This window comes from Oncorhynchus gorbuscha, linkage group LG24, assembly GCF_021184085.1.
Source record: "Oncorhynchus gorbuscha isolate QuinsamMale2020 ecotype Even-year linkage group LG24, OgorEven_v1.0, whole genome shotgun sequence".
NCBI classification, from domain to species: Eukaryota; Metazoa; Chordata; class Actinopteri; order Salmoniformes; family Salmonidae; genus Oncorhynchus; species Oncorhynchus gorbuscha.
In genome coordinates this window covers 51992550-52005459 of record NC_060196.1, presented here as the reverse complement: position 1 = coordinate 52005459, position 12910 = coordinate 51992550, and the positions used below count along the sequence as shown (strand labels likewise).

Here is a 12910-nt window from a genome sequence, read left to right as displayed (position 1 = left end):
TAAATAGAGCACATATATAAACTCAGCAAAAAAGAAACGTCCTCTCACTGTCAACTGTGTTTATTTTCAGCAAACTTAACATGTGTAAATATTTGTATGAACATAACAAGAATCAACAACTGAGACATAAACTGAACAAGTTCCACAGACATGTGACTAACAGAAATGGAAGATTGTGTACCTGAACAAAGGAGGGGTCAAAATCAAAAGTGACAGTCAGTATCTGGTGTGGCCACCAGCTGCATTATCTGCTGCAGTGCATCTCCTCCTCATGGACTGCACCAGATTTTCCAGTTCTTGCTGTGAGATGTTACCCCACTCTTCCACCAAGGCACCTGCAAGTTCCCAGATATTTCTGGGGGAAATTGCCCGAGCCCTCAACCTCCGATCCAACAGGTCCCAGACGTGCTCAATAGGATTGAGATCCGGGCTCTGGCAGAACACTGACATTCCTGTCTTGCAGGAAATCACGCACAGAACGAGCAGTATTGTTGGTGACATTGTCATGTTAGGATGAGCCTGCAGGAAGGGTACCACATGTGGGAGGAGGATGTCTTCCCTGTAACTCACAGCTTTGAGATTGCCTGCAATGAAAACAAGCTCAGTGTGACAAACCGCCCAGACCATGACAGACCCTCCACCTCCAAACCGCTCCCGCTCCAGAGTTCAGACCTCGGTGTAACGCTCATGTAAACGCAAATCTGACCATCACCCCGCGACTCGTCAGTGAAGAGCACTTTTTGCCAGTCCTGTCTGGTCCTGCAACGGTGGGTTTGTGCTCATAGGCGACGTTGTTGCCGGTGATGTCTGATGAGGACCTGCCTTACAACAGGCCTACAAGCCCTTCAGTCCAACCTCTCTCAGCCTATTGCAGATGGTCTGAGCACTGATGGCGGGATTGTGTGTTCCTGGTGTAACTCAGGCAGTTGTTGTTGCCTTCCTGTACCTGTCCCGCAGGTGTTCGGATGTACCGATCCTGTGCAGGTGTTACACGTGGTCTGCCACTGCTAAGATGATCAGCTATCCGTCCTGTCTTCCTGTAGTGCTGTGTTAGGCGGCTCGCAGTACGGACATTGCAATTTATTGCCCTGGCCACATTTGCAGTCCTCATGCCTCCTTGCAGCATGCCTAAGGCACATTCACACAGATGAGCAGGGACCCTGGGCATCTTTCTTTTGGTGTTTTTCAGAATCAGTATAAAGGTCTCTTTAGTGTCCTAAATTGTCATAACTGTGGCCTTAATTGCCTACCATCTGTAAGCTGTTAGTGCCTTAACGACCGTTCCACAGGTGCATGTTCATTAATTGTTTATGGTTCATTGAACAAGCTTGGGAAACAGTGGTTTAAACCCTTTACGATGAAGATCTGTGAAGTTATTTGGATTTTTATGAATTATCTTTGAAGGACAGGATCCTGGAAAAGGGGTGTTTCTTTTTTTTGCTGAGTTTATATATATATATATATTTATATTTTTTATTTAACTATTATTTAACTAGGCAAGTCAGTTAAGAACTCATTCTTATTTAAATGACGGCCTACAAAACTTTGTGTGTGAAACAGTACGCTATAGTACATGTTCTGTTCTGTTGCCACGATCAGCTGATTCTTGATGAATACCTTTTTTGACAGTTTCTCTGCATGGACACCTTCCCTTTAAACATGTTTTCTCTGCATGGACACCTTCCCTTTAAACATGTTTTCTCTGCATGGACACCTTCCCTTTAAACATGTTTTCTCTGCATGGACACCTTCCCTTTAAACATGTTTTCTCTGCATGGACACCTTCCCTTTAAACATGTTTTCTCTGCATGGACACCTTCCCTTTAAACATGTTTTCTCTGCATGGACACCCTACCTATACAACAATCTCTGCATGGACACCCTCCCTATACAACAATCTCTGCATGGACACCCTCCCTATACAACAATCTCTGCATGGACACCCTCCCTATTACAACAATCTCTGCATGGACACCCTCCCTATACAACAATCTCTGCATGGACACCCTCCCTATAAAACAAGCTCTGCATGGACACCCTCCCTATAAAACAATCTCTGCATGGACACCCTCCCTATACAACAATCTCTGCATGGACACCCTCCCTATACAACAATCTCTGCATGGACACCCTCCTTATACAACAAGCACTGCATGGACACCCTCCCTATAAAATAATCTCTGCATGGACACCCTCCCTATACAACAATCTCTGCATGTATTAAAAATGGCAACATCATGCAGCAGTAATAAACAGAACCTCGCTGAAGCGTAAGGAATGATCTCTCTGGAGAGCCACACACACACACAGAAACACACACAGACACACACACAGATGCCAGGATGCATTGACATATATGCTTGCTCCTAGCAGAGAGACTCTCTCTAACAGGTCTCTAGGGGACAAAGAGAGAGAGGGAAAGGGCAAGCCTGTAACACTGCTGCACTGAGAAATGTTCACATGCCTTTACACTGAAAGAACCAGAAATGCCATCGGAGCCTGTTTTCAGTGTCTCACAGTAGGGGTGCCGATCTAAGATCAGTTTAGCCTTTTAGATTATAATAAATAAGATCAAATAGACAGGAGGTACCTGATTCTAGATCAGCTCTCCTACTCTGTGACGCTTTAAGAATACTGGCCCAGTACTTTATCTTGTGTTAGAACAGTGAGGTTGGATCAGGAATAATGTAGGGGAAAATAATTGAAAGTGCAGTGACTTACCTACAACATGTAAAGTGTATACCATTGCCACAACTCATTCTATTCATCAGCATTTCAGAGCTTTCCCGGTACAAAGAAAAAACATGCCTTTTTATGTCTCTCTCTCTCTCGTTCGTTCATTCGTTCGTTCATTGTAATTTTCTCAGTAATAGAGGGATGAATTCTGAATTGGAATGATAATGTGTACCTTCAGAACTGGGTCATGTTCATTAGGGCAGATACTTAAAAAAAAATGTTTTGTAACCAAAGACATAACTGAGCCTTTCCTATTGGACAAGTCCAGGTAGTCCCTCCCTGTTTCAGTCTGTTTTCTTCGATATGGTGCTTAATGAACAGGACCTCGAAGTCTGTCAGGCTCACCTCTGTCAAGGTGCTTTGTGAGCAACGCTGCCTGAATGGTTGGTCTTTGAACGGAGTCTAATAAATGATTCATAATGAGCGCCATGTTGTGAAGGGACCATGTGTTCCTATTAAATAGGATGAATATTCAAGCTGTTAATTAGTGTGAGTGGAGCCGCATGGACAGAACAGAATTGTTTTCCTGCTCAAGACGTGTCATTAAATACTGAATATTAATGACAGTCCCATGGGACTGGGGCTGCCTCTCTAATGGCACCCTATTCCCCAAATAGAGGACTAGTTTTGACCAGAGCCTTATGGGATGGGTCCGTTTGGGAGGGTGAATGAGTCACAAACCACAGATATCTGAAAGTAGATAGATGACCTAGTTCTCAACAACTGATGTCATTTTGAATTGAAACCAGTAAGTACTAACAATTTGGTTAAATGAGTCACTCATTGCCTTTCCTGTAGGGATGGAAGTTGTTCCTGTATTATTATGGCAAAGCCCCTGCTTGACTTTTAACACAAACAGTCTTGTACAGCTAACCTTGTGGGGACACACAATTCAGTCCTATTCAAAATACTATTTTCCCTAATCCGTACTCCTCATCCTAACCCAATAACCTAAACCAAACCCTAGCTCCTAACTCTAACCCTAAAACTAACCCTAGTTCCGAACCCTAACCCTTAACATAACTCTAACACTAATTCTAACCTTAATCCTAAACCCCCTAGAAATAGCATTTGACGTCGGGGGGACTAACAAAATGTAACCCCCCCCCCCACACACACACCTTGTCAAAATTCATCAATGTCACCCCTGTCACTCCTGTCCTGGGCCACACCAAATGGCCATGGTTAATCCACTGATGTGACAGAATGACAGATCACTTGTAATTACAATTGGAGAATAAATACGAGACTTAATTATGAGCCTGTATGCAGACTCAGAGACTGGCGTGTGTGTGTGTGTGTGTGTGTGTGTGTGTGTGTGTGTGTGTGTGTGTGTGTGTGTGTGTGTGTGTGTGTGTGTGTGTGTGTGTGTGTGTGTGTGTGTGTGTGTGTGTGTGTGTGTGTGTGTGTGTGTGAGATTTTTTTATGGAGAACTGTGAGATTCAACCGATCATTGCCAGCACCTGCCCGCCCATCCAGCATCACTACTCTGGAAGGCTCTGACTTAGAATACGTGGACAACTACAAATACCTAGGTGTCTGGCTAGACTGTAAACTCTCCTTCCAGACTCACATTAAGCATCTCCCATCAAAAATGAAATCTAGAATCGGCTTCCTATTTCGCAAACAAAGCTTCCTTCACTCATGCTTCCAAACATACCCTCGTAAAACTGACCATTCTACCGATCCTTGACGTCAGCGATGTCATCTACAAAATAGCCTCCAACACTCTACTCAGCAAACTGGATGTAGCCTATCACAGTGCCATCCGTTTTGTCACCAAAGCCCCATATACTACCCACCACTGCGACCTGTACGCTCTCGTTGGCTGGCCCTCGCTTCATACTCGTCGCCAAACCCACTGGCTACAGGTTATCTACAAGTCTCTGCTAGGTAAAGCTCCGCCCTATCTCAGCTCGCTGGTCACCATAGCAGCACCCACTCGTAGCACGCGCTCCAGCAGGTATATCTCACTGGTCACCCCAAAAGCCAATTCATCCTTTGGTTACCTTTCCTTCCAGTTCTCTGCTGCCACTGACTGGAACGAACTGCAAAAATCACTGAACCTGGAGATTCCCATCTCCCTCACTAGCTTTAAGAACCAACTGTCAGAGCAGCTCACAGATCACTGCACCTGTACATAGCCCATCTGTATACAGCCCATCTATCTACCTCATCCCCATACTGTATTTATTTATTTATCTCCTTTTGCACCACAGTATCTCTACTTCCACATCTACCATTCCAGTGTTGAATTGCTATATTGTAATTACTTAGCCACCATGGCTTATTTATTGCCTTAACTCCCTTATTTGACCTTATTTGCACTGTATATAGACTTTGTTTTCTTTTTTTTCTACTGTATGTTTTGTTCATTCCATGTGTAACTCTGTGTTGTTGTATGTGTCGAACTGCTTTGCTTTATCTTGGCCAGGTCGCAGTTGTAAACGAGAACTTGTTCTCAACTGGCCTTCCTGGTTAAATAAAGGTGGAGATGGGAGACATTGGTGTCTCTAAAGTATCCTCCCATCATGACTCTGTTCTTCCAGAGAGAATAGGATGAAACTGAGTATTTAGGTTTTTTCCCTGTTTTCTTCCCCCTGAAGGCCGAAAGGTGATAAGAGTGTAGAGGAGAGGAGTTTAGTACCTCCACTAGGATATGAAAATAGGCCATTGGAAAGAATGTCACTTTATAGTATTGGCATCTATCCCTGTTGGCTATCTTTCTCCCCCTGTTGACTGTCTGGTGGGTGGGGTGTTAAGTGAGAGTGGAGAGAGGAAAGGGCCATGATTAGTGACAGGCTAATTCTCACCTCTGCTTTTTGGGGGTTACTGGCAGCTGAGGAGAACTAGGATTAACAACAATAATGTATGGCGAGACCAACAGCCTAATAGAGAGAGTTTGAGGTGGGAAGAGTTCAGGGATGTGTTCAGTGCAGCATTATTACCTTTCCTATTTCAACATGTTTTCCCTAATGAACAAGAGCCTGATGAATGCTGTCTACTACATAGAAGGGAGTAGGGGAGGTCATACCTCTCAAAACATCAAAACAACAAAAGGTTACGTAATCCTGAGGTAACAGAGATGGGTTCAAACGTTCAACGCTCCAGATAACTACCCAGTCGTACTATATCTGGAAACATGACAGTGCAGTTATTATCTTGCTGTTTTCCCCCTCCCTGTCTTTTGTTTGTTTTCCAAGGTCATTGTTATGCCAAGTTTTACTCAGAGCCCTGTGATTACCACAGCGGAACATATTTGCATCCCAGAAGATAAACCTGGATTAAAGAGTGTAATCAGCTGGAAAATTATGTTGTTTTTTTTGTAGGAGGGGGGGGGGGGTGATGCCACCGGCTTATCGAATCTGGAATTATAAATGGGATAATTCCTTTAATTCCTCTTTGTGGCACTCACTAACAGTATGCATGGATGCCCAAATAGTGGATTTGAAGTAGGGCCATTTTCACTTGTTTCTCTGTGAGCTAATGCCGTTTTTTTTTTTTTTTTTTTTAGAGGATTACCCCCCCACCCCCTCCCAAAAAAAACAACACCCTTGAAGCCTTAGTCTGAAGGTTTTTGGGTGATGTGTTGTCTCGTCTTGTTTCATATTTGTATTCCTTTCGTGATGTCTTGTCTTCCCTCTATCCATTTTTTATTTCTTACCCCTGGCGATGGATCAGTCTTTCTTTGGGAAGATTTCACTAAGCTTTTTGGATCAGAATCCTGCACTATAATCGCCTCTATCCACAGACAACAACAACACATACACCACACACACACACAGACGTGTATACTCTTCCTCTCTCTCTCTCCCTCCTTTGTCTCTGTCAATTTCAATTCAATTCAAAGGGCTTTATTGGCATGTGAAACATATGTTTACATTGACAAAGCAAGTGAAATAGATAATAAACAAAAGTGAAATAAGCAGTCATAAATTAACAGTAGACATTACACTCACACAAATAAAAAATATATAGTGGCAATTTTTTTACGTGAACCCTTTGGAAATACCTGCATTTCTGCATAAATTGGTCATACAATTTGATCTGATCTTCATCTAGGTTACAACAATAGACAAACACAGTCTGCCTAAACTAATAACACACAAACAATTATAAGTTTTCATGTCTTCATTGAACACACCGTGTAAACATTCACAGTGCAAGGTGGAAAAGTATGTGAACCCTTGGATTTAATAACTGGTTGACCCTCCTTTGGCAGCAATAACCTCAACCAAACATTTCTGTCGTTGCGGATCAGATCTGCACAAGGGTCAGCGGGAATTTTGGACCATTCCTCTTTACAAAACTGTTTCAGTTCAGCAATATTCTTGGGATGTCTGGTGTGAACTGCTCTCTTGAGGTCATGCCGCAGCATCTCAATCAGGTTGAGGTCGGGACTCTGACTGGGCCACTCCAGAAGGCGTATTTTCTTCTGTTGAAGCCATTCTGTTGTTGATTTATTTCTATGTTTTGAGTCTTTGTCCTGTTGCATCACCCAACTTCTGTTGAGCTTCAATTGGTGAACAGATAGCCTAACATTATCCTGCAAAAGATCTCAATAAACTTGAGAATTCATTTTTCCATCAATGATAGCAAGCTGTCCAGGCTCTGATGCAGCAAAGTAGCCCCAAAACATGATGCTCCTTCCACCATACTTTACAGTTGGGATGAGGTTTTAATGTTGGTGTGCTGTGCCTCTTTTTCTCCACACATAGTGTTGTGTGTTCCTTCCAAACAACTCAACTGTAGTTCCTGTCCAAAAAATATTTGACCAGTAGCGCTGTGGAACATCCAAGTGCACCTTTGCAAACTTCAGACGTGCGGCAATATTTTTGGTGGATAGCAGTGACTTCTTCCGTGGTGTACTCCCATGAACACCATTCTTGTTTAGTGTTTTACGTATCGTAGACTTGTCAACAGAGATGTTAGCATGTTCCAGAGATTTCTGTACGTTTTTAGCTGTCTCTATGATTCTTCTTAACCTCATTGAGCATTATGCGCAGTGCTCTTGCAGTCATCTTTATAGGACGGTGACTCCTAGGGAGAGTAGCAACAGTGCTGAACATTCTCCATTTATAGACAATGTGTCTTACCATGGACTGATGAACATCAAAGCTTTTAGAGATTCTTTTGTAACCCTTTCCAGCTTTATGCAAGTCAACAATTCTTGATCTTAGGTCTTCTGAGATCTATTTTGTTTGACGCATGGCTCATATCAGGCAATGCTTCTTGTGAATAGCAAACTAACATTTTGTGATTGTTTTTTACAGGGCAAGGCAGCTCTAACCATCATCTCCAATTTCATGTTTTATTTTTATTTAACCAGGTAGACCAGTTGAGAACAAGTTTACATTTACAACTGCGACCTGGCCAAGATAAAGCAACGCAGTGCAACATAAAAAACAACAGAGTTACACATGGAATAAACAAACATACAGTCAATAGCACAATAGAAAAGTCTACATACAGTGTGTGCAAATGAAGTACGATTAGGGAGGTAAGGCAACAAATAGGCCGTAATGGCGAAGTAATTACAATTTAGCAATTAAACACTGGAGTGATAGATGTGCAGAAGATGAATGTGCAAGTAGAGATACTGGGGTGCAAAGGAGCAACAAAAAAATAAATATGCGGATGAGGTCGTCGGATGGGCTAATTACAAATGGACTATGTACAGGTGCAATGATCAGTAAACTGCTCTGACAGTTTATGCTTAAAGTTAGTGAGGGGGAAATGAGTCTCCAACTTCAGTGATTTTCAGTCATTGGCAGCAGAGAACTGGAAGGAAAGGCGACCAAAGGAGGAGTTGGTTTTGGGGATGACCAGTGAGATATACCTGCTGGAGCGCGTGCTACGAGTGGGTGCTGCTATGGTGACCAGTGAGCTGACTATCGGTAGGATAGTCAGTTTTACGAGGGTGTGTTTGGTAGCATGAGTGAAGGATGCTTTGTTGCGAAATAGGAAGCCAATTCTAGATTTCATTTTGGATTGGAGATGCTTAATGTGGGTCTGGAAGGAGAGTTTACAGTCTAACCAGACATCTAGGTATTTGTAGTTGTCCACATATTCTAAGTCAGAACCGTCAAGAGTAGTGATGCTAGACAGGCGGGCAGGTGCGGGCAGCAATCGGTAGAAGAGTATGCATTTAGTTTTACTTGCATTTAAGAGCAGCTGGAGGCCACGGAAGGAGAGTTGTATGGCATTGAAGCTCGTCTGGAGGTTAGTTAACACAGTGTCCGAAGAAGGGCCTTTTGGAGAAGTTATTAGTCAATGGGTTCACATACTTTTTCCAACCTACACTGACAAGAAAAATACAATAATTTGTGTGTTATTAGTTTAAGATCACGATGTCTGTCTATTGTTGTGACTTTGATGATGATCTGATCAAATTTGATTACCAATTTTAGCAGAAATCTGGGTAATTCTGAAGGGTTCACATACATATACAGTGGCAAGAAAAAGCATCTCTCCCTCCCTTCCCTGTGTGGATCATTCTTCATTACTTGTTCGCACTTCATTGATGATTCCCAACATATTGAACCCTGTTAGGAAGAGGGGTTACATCTAAATACCTACAACACTCTTCATTCACTAAGGATGGAACCCACACCACCCATCGAAACAGACAGTCCCTTCCATCACAGTACAATGATACAATTACAGTATGTGTCTAATGTCATAAATCACCACATGGGTTACAGAGGATGTGACTATTGTTTGTTCTAGAATCGCAACAGCACGAGGGTGTGATTATAGTTTGTTCTAGAATCACAACAGCACGAGGGTGTGATTATTGTTTGTTCTAGAATCGCAACAGCACAAGGGTGTGATTATAGTTTGTTCTAGAATCACAACAGCACGAGGGTGTGATTATTGTTTGTTCTAGAATCGCAACAGAACGAGGGTGTGATTATAGTTTGTTCTAGAATCACAACAGCACGAGGGTGTGATTATTGTTTGTTCTAGAATCACAACAGCACGAGGGTGTGATTATAGTTTGTTCTAGAATCACAACAGCACAAGGGTGTGATTATTGTTTGTTCTAGAATCACAACAGCACGAGGGTGTGATTATTGTTTGTTCTAGAATCACAACAGCACGAGGGTGTGATTATAGTTTGTTCTAGAATCACAACAGCACAAGGGTGTGATTATTGTTTGTTCTAGAATCACAACAGCACGAGGGTGTGATTATAGTTGTTCTAGAATCACAACAGCACGAGGGTGTGATTATAGTTTGTTCTAGAATCACAACAGCACGAGGGTCGGATTATAGCTTGTTCTAGAATCACAACAGCACGAGGGTGCAACTTCATAACAAAAGGCTGAGATAATCTTACTGGTGAATAGATACACAGGCTAGCTTCCTTTCCTTATCTCCTTTCCTTAATGATGACTTTCTGTGCTGTACTGTGAATGAAAGGTATAGTAGTTATTTACTGTAGTAATATATCATATGAAACATACAGTAGTCTACTGTAGTTATGTACTGTAGATATATGAAACAGTCATATACTGTAGCTATATATAATAGGAAGCATACTGTACAGTAGGCTACTGTAGTTATTATATATCATATGAAACATAATAGTCTACTGTAGTTATATACTGTATTTATATATAATATGAAACATACTGGAGAGTACTCTACTGTAGTTATATACTGTATTTATATATAATATGAAACATACTGGAGAGTAGTCTACTGTAGTTATATATGGTATTTATATATAATATGAAACATACTGGAGAGTAGTCTACTGTAGTTATATACTGTAATTATAATATGCAGGACAGGAGGTCGTCTAGTGGTTCTGATAGGAAGCCATTCAGCAGAATGTGGCTATAGCCAGGAGTGAAGGATACAACAGTATCCTGTGCCCTCTGACTTTCTATCTCTGATGTAGTGGCATGCCTCGTGATTCTCTCCCACAGTCTAACAATACGAATGGATAAGCAAGTGTTAGGGATGCGTTGAGTGAATGTTCTCCACTGATGCATGCAGAGTATTACAGGAGGCTAGGCAGTATAAAATTAGCCCCCTTCATCCTGCCCTTTCCCCCTGAGGGAAGATTCACTGGACTATATTACAAAATGTGCACTGATAAAACCTTCTATGATTTATCTACTGGGAAGTGGCTCTCCATCCCCTTACCAGCACACATTATGTGCTCCTCTGACCCCATAAACTGGCAGTGGAGTTATTCACCATTAGTGACTCAATCCGACGCCCTTGTGTGCCCGTTTGTGTGAGTGGCGCACACGCTTCTGTGTGTGGGTTATTTAAGAAGTAAGGCCCGAGGGGGTGTGGTATATGGCAAATATATCACAGCTAAGGGGTGTTCTTATGCATAACGCAATGCAGAGTGCCTTGATACAGCCCATAGCCGTGGTAAATTATCCATATACCACAAACCCCAAGATGCCTTATTGCTATTAAAAACTTGACAACATAATTAGAACAGTAAACAAGTAATTTTGCATCATACCTCTGGTATTTTATCTGATATCCCACGGCTTTCAGCCAGCTTCCAGGAGTCAAACTACCCGGGTTTATAGTTGCCATCCGCACCATTAGTCCCCAGGGCTCTTTACTGGAGCAGCAAGAAAACATTTTCTGACCTCCCGAGTGGCGCAGGGGTCTAAGTCACTGCATCTTTGTGCAAGAGACGTCACTACAGTCCCTGGTTCGAATCCAGGCTGTATCACATCCGGACGTGATTGGGAGTCCCATAGAACGGCACATAATTGGCCCAGCGTCGTCCGGGTTTGGTCGGGGTAGACCGTCATTGACTTGCCTTGTTAAATAAAGTAAATACAATTCTCTCGTGTTTTGTGCTCTGTTTAAAGGACTGTTTCCCAGAGGTTCCTTGGCTCTCTCTCTCTCCCTCAGGAGCTCTGCAAACGTCTTCAAGAGCAAACGTTTTGAGGAGATGGGATGTTTGCCCCGAAAGCTCCGAACAGTGATGTGAAAGTGATATGTATTCATATAACTGTATGTGTGCGAGTAAATAATTGTTTTCCTCCATTTAATGTGCCTTTGCACAACAGCGTATTTATATCACATCATGAGACTGTTTCCTAGACACAGATTCATCCTAGTCCTAGAAAGAAGAACCTCCATTGAGAATGCTTTTGGACCAGGTCTAAGTTTAATCTGTCTGGGAAACCGGACCCAAATGTGTAGCCTAGATTTCCTTCTCTACCTATCCAGACATCGAAGTTCTTACCACCTCTCCCCTCGTCTAAATCCCCCTCTTTCTTCTCCTCCCAGGTGATGCAGGTGGTAAGAGAGCAGATCATACGAGCGCTGACACAGAAGCCTAATTCCCTGGACCAGTTGAAGAGTCGCCTGCAGAACCTGAGTTATACTGAGATCCTGAAGATACGCCAGTCTGAGAGGATGAACCAAGAAGACTTCCAGTCACGCCCCATCCTGTGAGTCAAGTGTGTGTGTGTGTGTGTGTGTGTGTGTGTGTGTGTGTGTGTGTGTGTGTGTGTGTGTGTGTGTGTGTGTGTGTGTGTGTGTGTGTGTGTGTGTGTGTGTGTGTGTGTGTGTGTGTGTGTGTGTGTGTGTGTGTGTGTGTGTGTGTGTTATTACTGCCTGAGAAAGGAACGAATCAGTGTTATTACTGCCTGAGAAAGGAAGGAATCAGTGTTATTACTGCCTGAGAAAGGAAGGAATCAGTGTTATTACTGCCTGAGAACGGAAGGAATCAGTGATTTTACTGCCTGAGAAAGGAAGGAATCGGTGATATTCATTAGGTAGATGTAACCAATCCTTCGTTAAAAAGAGGACTAAAACATGATGCCTGTGAGATTGAAGAAAGAAAATAGCTGCTAATATTCATGACATAAATCTTCTCATGATGCCCTATTCTTTAACCAGTCCAAATAAAGATTTTTAAAAAGTTAACGAGAGACAATATGACTGTGGAAGAAAGGAAACAAAGGGAACGAGAGACAATATGACTGTGGAAGAAAGGAAACAAAGGGAACGAGAGACAATATGACTGTGGAAGAAAGGAAACAAAGGGAACGAGAGACAATATGACTGTGGAAGAAAGGAAACAAAGGGAACGAGAGAAAATATGACTGTGGAAGAAAGGAAACAAAGGGAACGAGAGACAATATGACTGTGGAAGAAAGGAAACAAAGGGAAGGAGAGACAA

General features: G+C 42.5%; 1 protein-coding gene across 4 annotated transcripts in view; it reads left to right on the top strand.

The window, feature by feature from the left end:
* LOC124012838 (engulfment and cell motility protein 1) overlaps positions 1-12910 on the top strand; it is a 161811-nt gene that overhangs the window by 131053 nt on the left and 17848 nt on the right. For all 4 annotated transcript variants that reach the window (XM_046326832.1, XM_046326831.1, XM_046326833.1 and 1 more), the window contains one exon: positions 12013-12176. In XM_046326832.1, coding sequence (XP_046182788.1) covers positions 12013-12176 — 164 coding nt within the window. The remainder of the gene's footprint in view (positions 1-12012; positions 12177-12910) is intronic.